The sequence below is a fragment of the Anser anser genome (assembly GCF_964211835.1).
Source record: "Anser anser genome assembly, chromosome: W".
NCBI lineage: Eukaryota > Metazoa > Chordata > Aves > Anseriformes > Anatidae > Anser > Anser anser.
The window spans coordinates 6,153,922-6,176,477 of NC_139731.1; the positions used below are offsets into that span (position 1 = coordinate 6,153,922).

General features: G+C 40.5%; 1 protein-coding gene and 1 pseudogene across 17 annotated transcripts in view; one reads left to right on the forward strand and one right to left on the reverse strand.

The window, feature by feature from the left end:
• Positions 1-22,556, forward strand: part of LOC310888710 (arrestin domain-containing protein 3-like) — a 494,161-nt pseudogene that overhangs the window by 64,097 nt on the left and 407,508 nt on the right. The gene's annotated exons all lie outside the window — the stretch shown is intronic.
• LOC310888706 (transcription factor RFX3-like) overlaps positions 5,149-22,556 on the reverse strand; it is a 258,874-nt gene continuing 241,466 nt past the window's right edge. For 14 of the 16 annotated variants that reach the window (XM_083815661.1, XM_083815657.1, XM_083815658.1 and 11 more), the window contains 4 exons: positions 18,460-18,668; positions 16,099-16,252; positions 12,445-12,487; positions 5,149-11,679 (listed from right to left, as the gene is read on the reverse strand). In XM_083815661.1, the coding sequence (XP_083671787.1) occupies positions 11,450-11,679; positions 12,445-12,487; positions 16,099-16,252; positions 18,460-18,668 (636 nt within the window). In that variant the 3' untranslated portion in view covers positions 5,149-11,449. Of the gene's footprint in view, positions 11,680-12,444; positions 15,218-16,098; positions 16,253-18,459; positions 18,669-22,556 lie in introns of those variants that run through there. The other 2 variants (XM_083815662.1, XM_083815653.1) reach the window with 2 other exon arrangements.

Below are 22,556 nucleotides of genomic sequence, written 5' to 3' on the forward strand. Positions count from 1 at the left end.
TTCGCACATCTCGTAGCTCACGCTGGTGTAGGGTTCGGGTAGTTACTGTTGATTTTTCAACATCCTCATCCTCATCTTCATCCTCCTGCACCTTTGATGGCCCAGCCTCGTCTTCACTATGCCCAGACCTAGCAGAAGACTGTCTGCGTTCTAAACGACCTGAGTCTCTATACCATTTTTTCACCTTGTCTACAGGGGCAACTTGCACTGCTACAGCTCGTTTCTCTGACCCAGCCACAGGGTCTGCCACAGGGGTTGGAATACCCTCTGCGGGGTCAACTTGCACTGCTACAGCTCGTTTCTCTGACCCAGACACAGGAGTGGGAGCAGCTGCAGGAGCTGGAGCTGGAGCGGCTGCAGGAGCTGAAGCGGCTGCAGGAGCTGTCGCTAGGTTGCTAGTAGCATCAATTGCAGCTCGATAGGCACAAGCCAGACCCCAGCACGCTACAGTGATTTGTGTCACTTTGGAACTGCCAGAGTCATGACACCTTTTTTTCAAGCATTCTGCCAGCTTTTTAGGATTTTGCAGTTGTTCAGGGGTGAATGTCCAAAACACTGGAGGTGACCACTGCTCTAGAAACCTGCCCATATCCTCCCACACTCCCTGCCACTCCCAACTATCCCGCCTCAAGACAGATCTCCGGATGAGATTCCTAAGTAGTTGTTTAACCCTCAACAAAACCTGAAGCGCATTCAGGAGACATAAAAACAAGAGCAGGCTGGTCTGAGTATCCCAAGGATATTCAACATCTTGGAGAACCACTGTAACTAGCTCAGGGGATAAGAGGGTGGTGAAGGAGAAAGGGAGAGTGAACAGGTAGGGAAACACGTCTTCCCCTGGCCCCTTCACAGATTGGCTCCCTGACGAAAACAGGCAATAGGTGTAATTGCTAATAGTTTCCGAGATATGGGTTCCAAAGTATAGAGTCGACGTCAGTGCTGAGTACAAATACCAGGTTAGAGTCGTGACCAGAAATCTCATCATTTCATAAGCCATTGTTACACCGCACAGTACCATAACAATCTTAAACCAGGGCCCGGAAAGGATAAACAGCATGACAGGGAGCACATACAGAAAGTAACGCGCTATAAAACTCAATTTGGAAAACAGGCACAGCAGACTGGAGATTAAGGCAATCAACATCGTGACTAGGAACTATTAAGCAGGTCCAATACTTATACCAATTTTGGTTTAACACACTCAGGTCAAATCTGTCGATATCTCAACCCTTCGAGCCCCACGTTGGGCGCCAAAAGGACTGTTGTGGTTTAACCCGGCTGGCAGCTAAACACCACACAGCCGTTCGCTCACCCTCCCCCCTCCCTCTCTGGGATGGGGGAGAGAAACGGGAAAGTGAAGCCGGTGAGTTGAGATAAAGACAGTTTATTAAGACAGGAATATAATAATAACAATAATAATAATAATAGTGATAATGATAATAGTATTAATAATAATAATGTGTAAGAAACAAGTGATGCACAATGCAAATGCTCACCACCCGCTGACCGATGCCCAGCCTATCCCCGAGCAGCCGGCCTCCCCACCCCGGCCAGCCACCCCTATATATTGTTTAGCATGACGTCAGATGGTATGGAATACCCCTTTGGCCAGTTTGGGTCAGCTGTCCTGGGTCTGTCCCCTCCCAGCTCCTGCTGCACCCCTAGCCTGCTCGCTGGCAGGACAGAGCGAGAAGCCGAAAAGTCCTTGGCCTGGTGTAAGCACTGCTCTGCAACAATTAAAACATCAGCATGTTATCAGAGCTCTTCTCATCCTAATCCAAAACACAGCACCCTACCAGCTACTATGAGGAAAAATTAACTCTGTCCTAACTGGAACCAGGACAACCATTCACAAGCAACTGAGTGGGTCAGCACAGCTATGTATCATCTGTGAATAGTCCATTGCTATCTTTAAGAACCACCATGCTATAATATCACAGATTTCTTTGTATAAGTTGGTCATGCAGACATGTTATGTAAACCGAGGCAATCAGCTCTGGGTCAGATGCGTTCTGCAGTGCAGCAGGAAATTGCTGCGTGCAGGGGGGTTCCCTGCATCGAGGCCGCTTGAGCAAGCTGACAAGAGCCGGCAGCCCTCACGAGAGCCGCTGTTGAGGCTTGGGCAGAGCCAAGCAACCAGGAGTGTGGTGAACAGAGTGTAGTGTGGCTGTTTACTCAGGGAGGGCACTGAAGTTTGGCCAGCTCACTCAGGGAGTAATGGTATCCACCTGACAGAAGGCCATGGTCTCACGGAGCTCGGCACCCACAACAACCAATGCAGTCTCCCAGACAGAGCTCAGGGGGAACATGCTGCCACCCAAGTAACAGGCTGTTGGGTGTGCCCTTCTCTTAGGCCACTACAGGATGGCAGTAGCAAGCACAGCTGTGAGAGGTGTGCTCAGGTTGAATAACTGCTTCACCTGGTGGCAGAGCTTTGGGAGGAGGTGGGCAGGCTGAGGAGCATCAGGGAGTCAGAGAAGGAGATTGACTGGTGGGGTAGTACTTTGCCATCCCTGACTCCTGTAGTGGGTTTATGTGGCAAGGTTTTGGTAGCAGGGGGTCATAGGGGTGGCTTTTGTGAGGAGGACCTAGAAGCTGCCCCATGTTTGGTAAGGGCCCCACTGCTGACCAGAGCTGAGCCCATAAGTGATGTTGTTTTGCGCCTCTGTGAGAGCATATTTAAGAAAGGGGGAAAAAAAAATGCTGCGCCACACAGCAGCTGGTAGAGTGAGAGGAGTGAGGAACAGCCTTGCAGGTGCCAAGGTCAGTGAAGAAGGAGGGGGAAAGGTGCTCCAGGCATCAGAGCAGAAGTCCCCTGCAGCCTGTGGTGAGGACCATGGTGAAGCAGGCTGTCCCCCTGCAGCCCATGGAGTACCATGGTGGAGCAGGGTTCCACGCTGCAGCCTGTGGAGGAGACCATGGTGGAGCAGGTGGACCTGCACCGACGGAGACTGCGGCCTGTGGAAGACCCCTGCCGGAGCAGATTCTGGGTCGGACCTGTAGCCCGTGGAGGGGAGACCACGCAGGAGCAGGTGACCTGGCAGGAGCTGCTGCCCATGGGGGATCCAGGTTGGAGCAGTTTGCTCCTGAGGGATGGACCCCGTGGTACGGACCCATATCTGGAGCAGTTCTTGAAGAGCTGCTGCCTGTGGGCAGCCCACGCCGGATCAGTTCAGCAAGGACTGTATTCCGTGGGAGGGACCCCACAGCACAGGGGACAAGAGTGACCAAGAAGGAGCGGTGGCAAAGAAGCGCTATAGACTGACCGTAACCCCCATTCCCCCGTTTCCCTGCGCTGCTCGGGGGAGGAGGTGGAAGAGGGTGGATGGGGGGAAAGGTGCTTTTGGTTTCTTTCCTTTTTTTCTCACTTCTCTAGCTTGTTAGTAATAGGTAATAAATCTTACTATCTCCGTATGCTGAGTCGGTTTTGCCCATCACAATAATTACTGCGCAATCTCCTCGTCCTTATCTCAACCCTTGAGCCCTTTTCATCGTATTTTCTCCCCATTCCTGTTTGAGGAGGGGGAGCGAGAGAGCGGTTATGGTGGAGCTCGGCCGCCCACCCGAGTAAAACCACTACGCACGGCATTGCTAGCCAGTTGAGAGAAGTTATTGTCCCATGCCACTCTGCGCTGGTGCGGCCTCACCTTGAGTACTGCATACAGTTTTGGGTGCCACAATATAAGAAGGACATAAAACCATTAGAGAGTGTCCAAAGGAGTTCTATGAAGATGGTGCAGAGTCTAGAGGGCAAGACGTATGAGGAGCAGGTGAAGTCACTTGGACTGAAGTCACAGCCTGGAGAAGAGGAGATTGAGGGGGACCTCATGGCACCAAGCCTGCTGGAGTTCTAGAAGCATTTGAATAATGCTCTCAGACACATGGTCTGATTTTTTGGGTGGTCCTTTGGGGACCCAGGAGTTGGACTCGATGATCCTTGTGGGTCCCTTCCAACTCAGGATATTCTATGATTCTATGCATTCTATTGTCTTATTGTTCCATGCCATACTTGAGGAAAGGATCATCTCACCACAAATGCTCATAAGCTGAACTTTCCAAACAAAATAAATTCAAGCTCTAGGAGGCAGCTTTGCTCTATTTTTTCGAAGCTTTGTATGAAATACCTGTTTTGAGCCTAGTATTCCAAGCTCATTTTGATGTTCCAGCATTCTGTTACTTCGTGGGTCTTCCCCAGTTAAAGTAACTTTTTCCGTTTTTAGATGCAAAACACACTGGAAACTTATTAGAGATCCATGATAAACATGGCTCCGTCCAATACAGACTTTATTCTTTACTCTCTATTTCAGCGTTTGTCCTGGTTTCGGCTAGGATAGAGTTAGTTTTCCTCCTAGTAGCTGGTAGGGTGCTATGTTTTGGATTAGGATGAGAAGAGTGCTGATAACATGCTGCTGTTTTAATTATTGCAGAGCAGTGCTTACACCAAGCCAAGGACTTTTCAGCTTCTCACAATGTCCTGCCAGCGAGCAGGCTGGGGGTGCAGCAGGAGCTGGGAGGGGACAGACCCAGGACAGCCGACCCAAACTGGCCAAAGAGGTATTCCATACCATCTGATGTCATGCTGAACAATATATAGGGGTGGCTGGCCAGGGTGGGGGGGCCAGCTGCTCGGGGATAGGCTGGGCATCGGTCAGCGGGTGGTGAGCAATTGCATTGTGCATCACTTGTTTGTACACATTGTTATTAGTAGTACTGTTATCATTATTATTATTATTTTCCTTTCTTTCCTGTCCTAATAAACTGTCTTTATCTCAACCCACAGGCTTTCATTTCTTTCTAATTCTCTCCCCTATCCCAGAGAGGGAGGGGGGAGGGTGAGTGAACGCCTGTGTGGTGCTTAGCTGCCGGCCGGGTTAAACCACAACAGCGTTCATAATCTGAAAACAAGTTAATGCATCTAATGTTTTCACAATTTTACTAAAACAAAACTTGCAATAGTAGGCTTTGGTGATATTGTACATCTGAGAAACTCAATGTTAGTTTTTGACTCCTAATACTGCTTCATAAATATATACTGTCATTTAAAAGGCAGAAGTTGAAATCATTTTTCTTTTGAAATCAATAGTATTTACAGTCTAAAATATTTAATTATATTGAACCAAAACCAATTCAAATATTTGTAACAGGAAAACAGATTTATTTATATCAGAAGACAAGACAATTTTTTTTGAAAAACACAAGAAAACTAGCCTGAGTTCATCTGAAATATTCAGAAAAATCCTATTGATTTTAGTATGCTTCGGTCATTATTTTTTAAACAACACCCTAAAAGTTAATATATATTTTTATAATTATAAAAGTTTCCTAGTTCGTGTACAGTACACAATACAAATTGAGTACAAACTATTATTTCTCTCTTTCCAATTTTGAGAGAACATGAGATACTAAAAGATTTAGCATTTCTCACAAAAAAAATCACATAAGGAAATACATATTTGCAAAATCAAATACATTTTACAAAGACAACTATCAAATTATCCTGTAAAGATGTTTTCCTTAAATAATTAAAAACTATGTTCAACTAATTCCAAAACTGCAAAACAACATTACATTATATCACATGTACAGTCTACAAAAAAGTTGGTTTCTTCATTTACATAATGTATGCAGTAAATTGGAAAACAAAAGTTCAGTTTCTCCTAGTGTTATTACATTTTTGTGCTTGTGGGACTCAATAATGTAATCTGCCACTTACTAAGTGAAATTTAAATAATGGCACTTACAAAAAATACAGTAGAATATAAATGGTACCAAGTAAGTTTCCTAGAAGGTAAGAAAGTCCTGAGTGATGACAGAATTATTGATTGGCAAGCTCTAGAATTACCCTAATTACAGTTTACCATCTCAGGCACAATTTCCCAAGTGTTTGAAAGGCACTCAAAGTTTATTCAATAGCCTCATTGCTTATTACTGTAAATCCAAATTTCCTGTGAAGATGAGCAATTTTCTGTGAAGCTGAGCAATTTGCTTTGGTACCAAAAATGATATTTTAAATTGCTTTATTGGATTACTTTAATATGATATTTAATCTTTAAATACAAAACAATCATTTTAACAATGTATTTTGGAACCCTTTAGTATTCTTTGTGTAAAAAACAAACAACAAACCAAAACGTACCCAAACCCCCTCTTGTTGCAAGTCAAAAGATACTGGATTAGCTCCCTGGTAAACACTAGTCAAGGTGAGGTTGTACCTCCACAGTTTTAATTCTTTAAAAGTATTTATAATTTTGGAGTGCTGAAAACTCTTGCACCACATTCAAAGAAGAACTTAAGAGCATTTCCCTTATTTGGATTTAAGTGTGGGTCATTTTGATGTTCATAGTCTTGTTATGGACCTTCTTCTCTATGATGAATTTCAGCCCTAATTGATACCAGTAGATAGTTAACTCTGTTTTGTGTGAAAGAGATAAAATATGTTCTTTGAGGAAAGGGTAAGATGACCCAGGCCTTGGAGATGTCTAAAGGATGATTAACTGAGGAACTACTAATCAGGAAGACCATTCTGTTGACATTCTTGAGGGAAACATCCTGACTATGCCTTTGAATATGTCACCAATAAACGTAACATGAATAATTGGCTGAAAAACAAAGAATAGGAGTATTCTAACGTGAACTATCCTCATTACAATAGTAAAAATCATGCCCCTAGGCTGGGAGACACTTCCTCTCTGAGGACGGGCAGAATGATTCTGTCATGTCAGCAGTATGCTAATTATGTAACCAGTCGGAGGCTAGGGGATTGTACAAATATGTAAATGTATTGATAAGGGATTGTATTAAGAGTGGCATGGAAAGTCCTAAGATGTGCCAGCACAGTGGGAAACCACCTAGTACCCAGACTTGATCAGTTCTGAAATAAACAATATTTCAACCTAGTGTGTGGATGTGTTTATTGCACACCGGGTAAGGAATCCAAACTTTTTATTGGACAACATCATGATCAAATTTTTACCAAATATTTAGTTACTTTGAGCTTTCAGTCCCAACATTTTATTGCTGGACTGCTTTTTTTTTTTTTTTTTTCCCCCCAAAGAAAACAGTCAGAATAAAACAAGAGAGTTTAAATGATCAAACTAAGGCATATTTTCCTCAAACAAAAACTAGGTAGTTACTTTGTAAGTAGCTTTTACTATTTCCTAATTAAAATTGGTAAATTAAACTCAGGTCTGCTGGCACATAAAATCACTAGCAGCAATGATCAAGGCAAACTGGTAATCATTCACAATAAATTACAAATAAAATGTTAAATTAAAACCCTTTGAGTACTGTATTTTAATTATGCATGAATTTGCATTAACTGACTAAAAGTTTATAACTTGCACTATACCGACGTAATTCCACTAAACGAGGTAATGAGGCTTTTTTTTTATTCCACTCAGCTAGGTTTGAATAAATACATCTGCACCTAGGATTGCTAATTTCTACTGCAAAGGATCAGTAAAAAAGCTCAGTAAGGTAGCATTTCTATACATAATTTCAGAAACTCTCTACTCACTTCTGAACTTGTTCCCTTGCTCTAGTGAGTACTACTTGCAATAAAAAAAAAAAAAAAGTTTTTCAACACAGCAGAAGGCAGGTCCAATTTCAAGGTGTTTTTTTTTTGTTTTGTTTTGTTTTGTTTTTTGTTTGTTTTTAATTCTGACATTCATCCAAACTGCTGCATCCCTGTAGAGGAAACTGAATATAGTACCTCTGTCTTTCTATTAGTCAATAGCACAGTGACCGAAAGTTAAAAGTAATATGAATACAACACTCTCCTTTTTGTATCTATCAGATAGACTGCAGAAAATTTGACTGCAAACATACCAACAGTTCTGTAAAATTTATTCTTTTAATTAAGCAGTTTTGTTTTTATTTCTAAAGATTTTCATCGACAGTATTAGAGTATTTTAATACTACCCTGAAGTGATTTTCAAAATAGTATACATATTTCTTTCTAAACCTCCATCTTGTAAAGGACTCTTAAAGTAGACAACTTATGTCTGTAGAGCTACATATTTGATTTCTTGAGATATTAATGCAATTATGAAAACAAAAGAGCAGAAGTAGTGTTTTGCACCAGACAGCACAAGTTGATAGCAGTGAATAATTTAGCCTATTGAGCCTTCTATAACAAAACCACTTCTGTCTAATATGCAAGTATTTAATTTAGAAAATAAAAAATATTTTCTGCAGCATGATCAGCTACTTAGATGTATAGAGTATTTTCAGTGATCTAATTAACCTATCTAAAAAATTTTGTTCTTATCCTTACAATACTCAAAGGGTTAATGCAAAGCATTACATTAAATTAATTTTCTAATGCTAAAACTAAGTATTTTGTTTATGCTTCTATTACATTTTTTTCTTTTAATCACCAAATTAGCAAATATACTAGAATACCATTCACTGACCTGTTTTTAAACCATAGACATGATATTTTCCTGTTCTACAGACAAGAATGCAATTTTCAGAAGTTTACACTGATCTCTCAAATTAATGTTTTAAACTCTGAAATCACTGTCATATGAATTACCAAAAATACCTACGTTATTAAAAAAGTTAAATTTTCACAATTTTTTTCATTACTATAAAAGGTTATTTTGTTTTGTAAATCCACTCTATAAATTACATTAAATTGCAATGTAGCTCTAGCTAATATACATGTTTTTCTAAACAATGCTGATGTCAGTTGGTGATAACCACAAATATATCAGATTAGGTCTTCTGTTGAAAATATTTTGAACCAAAACAGTATTTCATACATTTAAAAATGCTTTGGTTTAAATTGAAACGTTTTATAGACCCATGCATTCTTCAGTGACAGTACACCAGCACATTTTACACATTTGTGAGCTAAAGACAGAAACGCTGTACATCATGACTTTGTAAGTAAACAATTTAAAGAATATACTCCGTTTTTTAATGAAACATTAAAAGAGGGTGCACAAAGCATATTACACTATAATAATAAAATACAGAAATAGATAACTGAAAAGAGGGATTTTAAAAACTGGTTTATGATGGGAAATATGAAAATGTACCAACAACTTTTCATAAATATGAAACTTGTGAAAATTGGGCCCTGTGATTTAAAAAGTAATTTAACAACACCCATTCCCAACAGTATTCACTAAGTTATATGGGAGAAATGTCACTAAAATAATTATTTTGAATTCCACATCAAGATCAGGTAAAACCCCAAAATCATATGAGTTCTTATAATGTCTAACCTGCGGATACTTGCTACAGCTTTTTAGAGCTCTAAAAGAGTTAAGCAGACTTCATAGTTGATGTGGTAATTCAGCCACGTGCTGCATGCTACATAATTTGGATTGAGGTATCCATATCTCTGGTCTTAAATCATTAACAGTACCTATCTATTAAAAAATAGCAAAGGTGTGCAAATTGATTCATATGAGTACATTTGATTAAAATTTCAGTAAACATAAAAGCAAAGCAGAAAATTCTCAAACCTTTAAGTATACACATCAGCTTAAAGCAACTGAATTCCTTTAAATATTTGTTAAAGTGGGGATAATATTATTTCATTTGAGAGAATGGTCAACTGATAAACATAGAAATAAAAACTTCATTCAGTTATTTGAATCAGGGATAGTTCCATTTTTTTGATAATTGCTATTAGAATACATGAAATACATTATTTGTGTGAATATATTATTTTCTTTTTGCACTATATGAACAGTGAACAACTATTCAAAATGTCAGTCCGGAGATATTCAGGTCCAACCTCTTCTTAGCTATCTAGATTTACATACTTCTCTCACCAACAACAAATCCAACATTCTACCAATAAAGGACTATGATAAGTAAACATTTAAGTTTTGTCAATACAAAATTTGAAATACACATCATACTACAATACTATAGCATAAAAAACTTATGTTAAAAATGGAAAATGGTGAATAGTTCATTCTTTTTTACATATTAAAATCATATAATGAAAGGGAGTAAATATTTATCATGGGTTACTTTTAGGATTTTTGGTGAAGGGTGCTGATTTCTAAGGAAAAAATGACAGTGATATTTGGGGGAACAAAAACTATGAGGATTCAGTGCACAGATGAATTTAGAGATAAATGACCATAAACCTCATTTGAAATTTTCACGAAAAAAATAACATTTTCATGAAAAAAAAAACATTTAATGAAAAAAATTAACAGTTATTAAGAATAACAAAAAAATACTAATCTTAGCTTCAGTTCTGTTTAAGGCACCATGTAATAGCCGAGGTACAATGATCCCTGATGTACATTCTTAAATGGCAGTGGTCCATCTAGCCACCTATTCAAATTCTATGCAATTGGAAATAAGTACAAGTGAGGTGTGCTAGTTATAGTACTTTATTAAAGTTTTGTAAAAATTTAAATTTACTTTAAGAATCAGGAAATATATTTTGAAAAGAAAATTATGTGGGTTGCTACATTCCTTACATTCCATAAATTATCTTTTATGAGAGCAGCAGATTGAATTAGTAGGAAAATACTTGGAATAGAAGAAAGTCATCCAAATTGAATGTTTTCTTGTATGTCCAGTTCAGCATAAGTAGCATATACACTTAAAAAAAAATAAAAAATAAAGTCACTTCTTTTCAGGTTCAGTTTCTACAATACCACTCAACCACCAAAAGCATCTGTGCAGTGGTCCCAAATATAGAACCAGTAGTCTCCAAAACCAGAGGAACTGGCACGCAAATAAAATCTGGAGCTGTGGATTTTAAAGGAAGCTTGTATTGTTTACATGGTGATCAGATAATTTGGTATGCCTACAGTGTACACGTTACCGCATTTTTACAATTCTATCATTCTGCATTTGTAAATGCAGTGAAAACACTTCTTCCTTACAGAAAGAAAATGGTAAATCTTCCCAATCCTCCAGCATTATCATAATAATACCCCCTGAATGATTGCAATTTCATCAAAATAGTGTCTTCTAGTTCTGTTCAATGAAAAGCACCTTTTATGACAAATTTTATGCATAAGCAATCAAATGAGTATGCCTCCAGTAAAAATACAATAAAGTATTTATTTTGATATTTTACAGAAGTGCACCTAATTAAAAATCCATGTATATGAAATAATAATGACAATTAACATTAACATAATTTTTAAAACTATGAAAAAAATTAAGTTACTTTAATTGTAAGAGGACAAAAGCATTAACATTCAAAGCTTGGCAAAAATCTTCCTTGACACTTGAAATGAGGAAAACTCATTGAGTATCCAATGTAAAATGATTTTGCTTACATTTTTTTTTAAATACCTGGCAACATACATACACCCATTTCTTTTCACAACTGTAATAAAAGGTAATGTTCAGCATAGCTAAAAATGTGATGTCAACTTTCAGACCGATTTTCTCCACGCCCCACATTTAGTCCAGCGTCAACAGGGCTAATGTAGTTGTGTGTAAGTGTGGTGCTTCAGTATTAGACTGCAGTATATGTATTTCCAGTAGCAGTGCATTGTCTGACAGTCTGAGTATTTGCAACAATGTGCTCATTATGAAGTGGGTTTAGGAGGTTCTGCTCTACTCCACTCTCAAGCGCTGGCTGCTGCACACAGCCCACCTGGTTCAGTTCTGTTTTCTCCCTCTTGTCTTGTGGCTCTCCATTTTCATCCATGTCTTCTATTTCACTTTCAACTTCACTGCCCTCATCTACACAAAAAAACAACCAAGAAAAAATAGCACAAAAGGGAAAAATCTAAATACAAGGGCCTTTATTTTGCAAATAACATGAAATACGAAAACACAGGGAAGTGTAGAAACCTGATAAAGTAGAAATTGAAAGCTTAAGATTTTACTGGGAAAAGTCAATAAATTCTACAGATAAATAGGTTAATGAACTCTCTCTAATGCTATCTCATTTTATAGATAAGGAAACTGAACTGAAGAGAGGTTGTGACTTGCCCCAAATCATACAACCAGTGTAAGAACTGAGAACAAACTAAGCCTACAGTTTACCAAGAGGACATAAACTCACGTCTTACTAGATTCTTCAGTAACAATTAGCAAGTTATTTGGCAAGTGCTTGGACCCAATTCTGCCATCTTCACTTATCAAAATCATCATTCACTACAAATGTAGGTATATGTGCATGCTCATCATATCTTAATTTTTCCAACTGTCCATCTCCTTCAGCTCTCTCACAAGGATATACAGCTAAATTCTGGGCGAAATTTTGAAAATTTCTTACGTAAATAATAAATATTAAAAAAATATTTTCTTGTTAAGAACCTTATCTACAGCATTCTAGTTATTATTATATACTGTTTATCATGTATAGCATATTGTACACATATAATAGTAATATACACATTAGATTCTGCTTTACTGTATTTTCAAAAAATAAGGACTTGTTTTCCTCCAAGACACACATTAGTTCTGTATAAAATTAAACATTTTAGAGAGTTGACTGCTTACCTTTATTCATATTTCCAGGGAATGTATCATTTAAATCACCAAACTGCAAAATAAACAATAAAAAGCATAGATGCAGTCCTACACAAACATGACCTTAGATTATCTACGATGAAGCCAATATTATGCTCCAATAGCTTGTGGCTAGTATGAAAATGCATGCATGTGGCTGCAGTCATGTCCATAGTATACCAGTTCATTTTCCATTCCATTCCAGGTGAATCATTTATTATATGTCCACATCTGTCCATTTTGTAACACTTTAAAAGTACAATTCCTTGGTGATAACTCCTGAGATAATGTGGATTCTTAAGCAACTCTCACAAAAGGGGATGTACCTCTGAGTGATGAAAGCAAACCTGGGAACATTGTCACTTTAGGAAACAACAGGGAAATACTTGTGAGCTGTTCCAAAGCAATTAGGAAGGGTTCCTCTGAAAAGGTGCTGCAACCGATAGCCCAGCTGAAGTGCCTCTACACCAATGCACAAAGCATGGGAAACAAGCAGGAGTTGGAAACAATGGTGCAATTAGAAAGTATGACCTGATTGCTATCATGGAAACGTGGTGGGATGGATCACATAACTGGAAAAAGTTCTTCAGAAGAGATAGACAGGGAAGGAGGGGTGGGGATGTTGCCCTCTATGTTACGGAAGGAATTGATTGTGAAGAGATGCCTCTGAGAAACAGCCACAGACAGGTTGAGAGCTTGTGGGTAAAAGTTAAGGACCAGACCAATAAAGGACAACTTGTGGTTGGGGTCTACTACAGGCCGCCTGATCAAGGGGAGCCAGTGGATGAGGCATTCTTGCTTCAACTACACGAAGCGTGTCACACTCACATACTCTCATCCTGATGGGGGGCTTCAACCACCCAGATGTCTGCTGGGAAAACTACACTGCAGGCTGTAAGCAATCCAGGAGATTCCTAGAGTGTGTTGAGGATAACTTCCTGGTCCAGGTATTAGATAAACCAACCAGGGGAGAAGCATTACTGGACCTGGTGCTTAATAATGCAAACGAGCTCATTAAAGAGGTCAAGATTGGAGGCAGTCTGGGCTGCAGTGACCATGCCCTGGTTGAGTTTGTGATCTCGAGGAATATGGGCCTGGCAAAGAACAAGGTCAGCATCCTGAACTTCTGAAGGGCAAACGTAAAGCTATTTAAAGACCTAGTGGACAAAACTGGAACACTGTCCTTACGGACAAAGGAGATGAACGGAGTTGGCAACTCTTTAAGGATTTTTTCCTTAGAGCACAAGAACTCTTCATCCCCCTGTGTAAGGAAGTGAGTGGGGAGGGCAGGAAACCGGGGTGGCTGTGCAAAAATCTGAAGTGGAAGAAGGAAATGAACAGGCAGTGAAAGCAAGGACATGCGGCCTGGGAAGAGTACAGGGGTGCAGTCCGGATGTACAGGGATGGGATCAGGAAAGCCAAGGCACAGATGGAACTGAGCTTGGCAAGGGATGCAAAGAATAACAAGAAGGAATTCTATAGGTACATTGCTTCCCATATGGCTTCTCATATCTCTCGTTTCCCTGAAGCTGTAGATGAGGGCTGGGGAAGCAAAGTCCCACCCACTGTAAGTGAAGAGCAGGTTCGAGACTACCTGATGAAATTGAACAGGTACATGGCTATGGCTCCCGATGACTGCATCCAGGTTTGGGGTCCCCGGCACAAGAAGGATGTTCATCTGTTCGAGTGGGTCCAGAGGAGGGCCACAAAGATGATCAGAAGGATGGAGCACCTCTCCTATGAAGAAAAGCTGAGAGAGCTGTGGCTGTTCAGCCTACAGAAGAGACGGCTCTGGGGTGACCTCATTGCATCCTTTCAGTACTTAAAGGGGCTTATAAAAAAGATGGAGAGCGACTCTTTGCTCAGTCAGATGACAGGACAAGGGAGAATGGTTTTAAACTAAAAGATGGGAGATTTAGATGATATGTTCGGAGAAAATTCTTCACTCAGAGGGTAGTGAGGCACTGGAACAGGTTGCCCAGAGAGATTGTGGATGCCCCATCCCTGGAGGTGTTCAAGGCCAGGCTGGACAAGGCCCTGGGCAACCCGATCTAGTGGGTGGCATCCCTGCCCATGGCGGGGGGGGGTTGGAACTAGATGATCTTTAAGGTCTCTTCCAACCCAAGCTGTTCTATGATTCTATGATATGAAAATTAAAGGTTAGGTGATCTACTGAAGAGAAGATGTCTGAGGTAAACTTCAGTTTGCAAATACCACGGACACATGTAAGACAATGGTTCTAAGTTGAGACCACTCACCCATCTGCTTGCTTACTTCCCCACCCCCCCCACTGTGGGATGGGAGAGAAAATAGGAAGAATGGGACTGAGAAAGCTCATGGGTGGAGATAAAAACAGGGAGACCACTTACTAATTACTGGAAAATAATTTATTACTGATTAAAATAAATATTTAATTACTGATTTGTGTAGTGGGAAACAAAAAAAAAATTACATGCTTAGGGAAAACATCTTTCCTCCCCATTTCCCCAGCTCAACTTCACTCCAAGCACTTCGCTTCTCCCTGTGTTCTTGCTGCATGTTACATTCAGTCCCTTCACTGAGGCAATAGCCGGTGCAGGGAGGGTTGTGGTCATTACATAGCAGTTTCTCTCTGACACGCCTTCCTTCTCATGTTTTTTCTTTGTTCCAGCATGGGTTCTCCACAAGCTGAAATCCTATCATGCAAATCTGCTTCAGCATGGGTTCTCCACAGGTTGAAGTTCCTTTGGGAATTCCTCCATCTGCTCTGAAGGTTCTCTATGGGCTGCAGGGAATATCTGCTCTGGGGTGGATCCTCCACAGGTTGCAGGGAATATTTGCTCCACCATGGAGCATCTCCTACTGCTCTGTTGTTTCTCACTCTTATTCCCTCCTCCTGTGCCTGTCCAGTTGATATTTACTGCCCTTTCTTAAATATGTTTTCACAGAGGCACCCCAAACTTTACTGATTGGATCAGCCTGTGATAGGTCCACTGCTGAGTGGACCTCCTGGACCTCAGTGTTTCCACTTCAGTGGAACCAGCTGTGTCCAGCCCAGGGCAGCCCTTTACCTCTTCTCAGAGGCCACTCCTGCAGCCCAATTCCAACCCCCACCCCCCCACTACCAGAACCTTGCCACAAAGAAACAATACACGTGAACAGTACCATTTAAGCAAAACTAACTTCTGCACATGAGCTACCCTTCTGAAGTTAGTACTCAGTTGTGTAAATATTTGTACTGGAATTAAGTGTGTGTAAATACATGTAAAAACATATCCTTAAAAACAAGTTTCCTATTAATCTCTTACTTTATTATTTTCATATAAACTATTTACTTTTCCAGAACTCAAGAATGTAGGTATCTACCTAGTAGCTTGATCTGCTTTTTTTTATGAACAAGCTCACTTGCAGAAAATTAGTGTTAGAAGTCATTGTGATTTTTAGTATTGTGAAAAAAAATCAGCCAAGGAAACATGGTTTAAGGTATATAACTTTAGGAACCCAAATTTGAAGATGCCAAATATATTTGAGATTCAATCTGCAACAGTTATATTAAGTTATATTACAAAATATCCCATAGTTCCACTTAAACATTAAAAAAAATGTAGATGCATATCCAAATCGATCACTAAATCCACCAATCCATTATCTTGTATGGTATCTTACCTCTCCCATAACTGCAATAGGTGTCTCTCCTGTTGCCTGAGCAACACGATGTTCTACTAAGTAAAACATGTACTCATCATAAAGCAAGCGGATCAGATGAAAAGAGCCAAAGCTAGCAGCACTGCGTAAGGTTAAATCTCGAATCACCATTGAGCTATTTAAATATGAAAAGAAATATTTATGAAATAAATATAACAATTCTTTCATAATTTATTAATATGCAGTGGAATATGCACTTCAAAAATACTATTTTTAAAATTAATGCTAACCACAAACATCTGATTTATGATGTCTTCAGAAAGACATGTCCAGGAAAGCCAATTATTTGCTTCTCCCCTTTCTCCGAAAGCATTGTTGGACATCACATTACACAACTAGAAGCTAAATTTTTAAAAAGACAGGAAGGGTTTTGTTTTGTTATATGCACAATTACCAATACGTGAGCACATGTAAAACCTGACCACAGTGGAAGAAAGTTCTTTGTTAAAATTTAAAAAAATACAACTGTATTAAGATTATTTATTTTTAAACTAAGTAGTCATTTAAAATATTATGCCTGGTGAGCTCATATTCCTAGTACTAAGGTGTTAATTGGTATTGCTTTTAAACTTGTAGAACATAAATAATGCAAAAATAAGTTTGTTTATATCTTAAAATAGACAAATACAGATTGTGGACAAAAACATCCATATGATACTTTCATAAAGTAGATGCTACAGTGTATCATTTTGGAATCAAAAAAAGCTAGCTTTACTATGATAACTGCTACAGTAGTAGCTGACATGGGATTTTTTTTTTAACGGGTTTTTAAACACTAAAAAAGATTTTGTCTTCCCTACATAATAAAAACCGAAATCATGGTATTTTAATTAATATTATTAAGGATATTGTCTTTAAAATTATATAGCTATTCAACGCAAAGTGTTTCATAGCATGTTTCTAACTCAGGATAAAATTCTGTCCTGGTTTCAGTTCGGATAGAGTTAATTTTCTTCCTAGTAGCTGGTAGGGTTCTATGTTTTGGATTAGGAGGAGAAGAGTGCTGATAACATGCTGATGTTTTAATTGTTGCAGAGCAGTGCTTACACTAAGCCAAGGACTTTCCAGCTTCTCGCTCTGTCCTGCCAGAGAGCAGGCTGGGGGTGCAGCAGGAGCTGGGAGGGGACAGACCCAGGACAGCTGACCCAAACTGGCCAAAGGGGTATTCCATACCATCTGACGTCATGCTAAACAATATATAGGGGTGGCTGGCCGGGGTGGGGGGGCCGGCTGCTCGGGGATAGGCTGGGCATCGGTCAGCGGGTGGTGAGCAATTGCACTGTGCATCACTTGTTTCGTACACATTATTAGTACTAGTACTATTATCATTATAATTATTATTATTATTATTATTTTCCTGTCTTAATAAACTGTCTTTATCTCAACTCACAGGCTTCACTTTCCCGTTTCTCTCCCCCATCCCAGAGAGGGAGGGGGGAGGGTGAGCGAACGGCTGTGTGGTGTTTAGCTGCCAGCCGGGTTAAACCACAACAGTCCTTTTTGGCGCCCAACGTGGGGCACGAAGGGTTGAGATATCGACAGATTTGACCAGAGTGTGTTAAACTGAAATTGGTATAAGTATTGGACCTGCTTAATAGTTGCTAGTCACAATGTTGATTGCTTTAATCTCCAGTCTGCTGTGCCTGTTTCCAAATTGAGTTTTATAGCGCGTTACTTTCTGTATGTGCTCCCTGTCATGCTGTTTATCCTTTCCGGGCCCTGGTTTAAGATTGTTATGGTACTGTGCGGTGTAACAATGGCTTATGATATGATGAAATTTCTGGTCATGACACTAACCTGGTATTTGTACTCAGCAATGTCATTGACTCCATACTTTGGAAACCATATCTCAGAAACTATCAACTATTACACCTATTGCCTTTTTTCGTCAGGGAGCCAATCTATGGAAGGGACAGGGGGAGACATTTTTTCCTACTTGTTCACTCCCCCTTTCTCCTTCACCGCCCTCTTATCGTCTGAGCTAGCTACCACAGTTCTTCAAGATTTTGAATATCCTTGGGATGCTCAGACCAGCATGTTCTTATTGTTATGTCTCCTGAATGCGCTTCAGATTTTGTGATTTCTAACCTCATTACATTTGCACAAGACTTAAAATAATATACAAGGATTATTTCATCCACTGCTGAGTTACATAGTCTCAAGTTTAATATTAACAACACTAATTTTCCTGGAAAAATGAAACAGCTTTTCAGACTATTGCCTGAAGTTTTTTTTTTTTTTAATTTTGTCAACGTTATTACAGTATACATTTCAGAAAATAATAAAATAGTTAAAATAATTTAGAAGACTAGTAAAAGCTACCTGTAGAAAGACCATTTTAAAAGAAATTGTCGTGCTGCTTTAGGAAAGCTGGGTCTTCCTTCATATGGTTTCAATGCTTGCATCATTACATGATCAAGCCAGGCAGCCCACTGCTCCAGAGTGCTCTGCTGCTGTAGAATCATCTTGAAATCTGTTTCTAGTGTTTGAACTATACTGTCATCACACTGACACACCCAGGAAGCCTGCTCCTGTTACAACACATGGTAAACATGAAAACAAAAGACAAATTATTCTTAAAGACTGAACAATTAAATGAAAAGGATTATATACACTTCTTAGCCAAACTAATGAGTATTTTTATTTTCATGTCTTTCAACTTAGTTGAAAGAAAATAAGAGCAAGCAACCCGAAGTATGAAAATGGGCATCAAATAAAGCACACACAAAAGTACAACGGAAAAAATGCAAATACATTGCAATGGTTCATATTGGTTTTCATAGAAGAATTTTCAACTTCTTTCATTCATAGTTTTTCTAGTAAAAAATTCAGAAATTGTCAGGCTTGGGACTACAAGAATAAGTAGTGGAAAGGGCAGTCAAATGGAAGCTGAGAGAGTAAGAAACAAAGAGGAAACGAAACCAAAGTACCATGTTTTCTATTGCTTTGAAGCAGTTATTATTCGATCTTAAAATATTATTTTTTTTAGATTTTTAAGCACCTCACTTGAAAAGAGATTTGTTTATTAGGCAAAAAATGGGGTTGTTGTGTTTATCCATAGGCTGTAATACGTAGAATAGAATAGAATAGAATAGAATAGAATAGAATAGAATAGAATAGAATAGAATAGAATAGAATAGAATAGAATAGAATAGAATAGAATAGAATAGAATATTTCAGTTGGAAGGGACCTACAAAGACCATCTAGTCTAACTGCCCGACCTCTTCAGGGCTAACCAAAAGCTAAAGCGTATATGTGAGGGGATTGTCAAAATGCCTCTTGAACACCGACAGGCATGGGGCATCAACCACCTCTCTAGGAAGCCTGTTCCAGTGTTTGACCACTTTCACAGTAAAGCATTTTTTTCCTAATATCCAGTCTGAATATCCCCTGGCACAACTTTGTGCCATTCCTGCGTGTCCTGTCATCTGTCATCAGTTACCAGGGAGAAGAGACAGGCACCTCCCTCTCAATTTCCCCTCCTCAGGAACTTATACAGAGCAATGAGGTCACCTCTTAGCCTTCTTTTCTCCAGACTAGATAACCTAAGTGACCTCAGCCTTACTTAGCCCACATTACTTAATATGTAATACAAATAGCCTACAAATGGACAAACACAGCCCATGTACATTAATGAGCAATTCACAGTATTATCATGTAATGTGATTGTATTACATTTTTTAGTTTAAATAAGACCAATAAGACACTTCTGCTGGACCTGTAGCCCATGGAGAGGAACCCACGCAGGAGCAGCTGATCTGGTGGGAGCTGCCACCCATGGGGGACCCATGTTGGAGCAGTTTGCTCCTGAAGGATGGACCCTGTGGTACAGACCAATATTGGAGCAGTTCTTGAAGAGCTGTTGTCTGTGGGAAGCCCATATAGGATCAGTTTGGGAAGGACTGCATCCCATGGGAGGGATCCCACGTTGGAGCAGGTGTAGCGAATGACCATGAAGGAGCAATGGAGACAAAGAGCTATGGACTCACTGCAACCCCCATTCCCCGTTCCACTGAGCCGCTCGGGGGGAGGATCTAGAAGGATGGGGGGGGGGGGGGAATGTTTTTAGTTTCCTTTTACTTTCTCACTTTTCTAGTCTGCTAGTGGTAGGCAATAAATTATATTAATCTCCCTATAAATATGTATTATCTATTATATATATATTATATATTATAGTCTGTTTTGCCTGTGAGCAGTTGTGATGGAATTCAGCTGCGTAGCAGGGAAAAACCACCACACTGGACCATGTCAATTAGTTGAACAACAGGAGAAAAAGCTGTTGTTTCTTCTAAGGAAAATCATAGAATCATTTAGGTTGGAAAAAACCTCTAAGATCATTGAGTCCAACCACTGGATAGCACTGCAAAGTCTACCTCTAAACCATGTCCCTAAGTACCACATCTACACGTCTTTTAAATACCTCCAGGGATGGTAACTCAACCACTTCCCTGGGCAAATTTTACCAATGCCTTACAACCCTTTCAATGAAGAAATTTTTCCTAATATCCAACCCAAACATCCCCTGGCACAACTTAAGGCCATTTCCTCTTGTCTTATCACTTGGTGCTTGGGAGAAGAGACCAATCCCCCACCTCACTATAGCCTCCTTAAAGGTAACTGTAGAGCACAATAAGGTCTCCCCTGAGCCTCCTCTTCTCCAGTATAAACAACCCTAGCTCCCTCAGCCGCTCCTCTTAAGACTTGTTCTCTAGACCTTTCACCAGCTTCACAGCCCTTCTCTGGACACGCTCCAGGGCCTCGATGCCTTTCTTGTAGTGAGGGGCCCAAAACAGAACACAGTACAAAAGGTGCAGCCTCACCAGAGCAGAGTACAGGGGGGCAATCACCTCCCTGGTCCTGCTGGCTACACTATTCCTGATACAAGCCAGGATGCCATTGGCCTTCTTGGCCACCTGGGCACACTGCCGGCTCATGTTCAGGTGAGCATCGACCAACACCCCCAGATTCTTTTCCTCTGCACAGCTTTCCAGCCACTCTGCCCCAAGCCTGTAGTGTTGCATGGGGTTGTTGTGGCCAAAGTGCAGGACCCTGCACTTAACCATGTTGAACCTCATCCCATTGGCCTCTGCCCATCGACCCAACCTGTCCAGGTCCCTCTGCAGGGCCTTCCTACCCTCTGGCAGATCAACACTCCCCCCCCCCCCCCAACTTGGTGTCGTCTGCAAACTTACTGAGGGTGCACTCAATTCCTTCATCCAAATCATCAATAAAGATATTAAAGCGGATGGGCCCCAACACCGACCCCTGGGGAACACCACTCGTGACCGGTCGCCAGCTGGATTTCACTCCATTCACCACCACTCTCTGGTCCCGGCCATCCAGCCAGTTTTTAACCCAGCAAAGAGTGTACCTGTCCAAGCCATGGGCTTCCAGCTTCTCCAGGAGAGTATTGTGGGAGACCGTGTCAAAGGCTTCGATGAAGTCTAGGTAGACTACGTCAACAGCCTTTCCCTCATCCACCAGGCAGGTTACCTGGTCATAGAAGGAGATGAGGTTGGTCAGGCAGGACTTGCATTTCATAAACTCATGCTGACTGATCCCCAGGTTGTTCTGCACATGCTGTGTGATTGCATTCAAGATGACCTGTTCCATCACCTTTCCTGGCACCGAGGACAGGCCTGTAGTTCCCAGGGCCCTCCTTACGATCCTTCTTATAGACAGGTATCACATTAGCAAGTCTCCAGTCATCCAGTCATTCTCCATTTCATATTCCAGAAACCTTCTAGACTGTTTCCTCTCTGCTGTATTGTATTTCCATCAGACATCTGGTAAGTTGAAGTCCCCCACGAGAACAAGGACTATTGATTGCTAGACTTCTCCTAGCTGCTTATAGAATACTTCATCTGCCTCTTCAGCCTGTTTGGATGGTCTATAACAGACTCCCACCATGACATCGGCCTCATTGGCCTTCCCCCTGATTCTTACCCGTAAACACTCAACCCTACTGTCACCATCATTAAGCTCAAAGACTATCAGAACACTCCCTAGCATACAGGGCATGAGTCTTCTCACATTATTTCTGTTATTTCCCCATCCCGCAGGAGAGGGGAGTGAGCAAAAGGCAGGATGGGTGTTTGGCTGCTGGTCAGGGTCAACCCACCACAACCTTTCAACTATATTTGAAAGACTTCTGTCCTGGGCTGTCCTGATGGGGGTGAACCTGGTAAAAATCAAAATGGTGCTGAGGACCCCTCTGCAAGACTTCTTGTTGGAACTTTGTCACTGCCTATTTAATAAGCAATAATGGATAATAATTTGAGGGCTTCAGCAGGGTAGGAAGCTTTCTCTTCACATCTTTAACCCAGGGAGGCAGCAGACTTCCCTAAGAAGTCGGTCAAGTTGGCATATTGGGCCTTCTGTTTCCTTCAGAAGGGAGTCTCCTATGACAATGATCCGT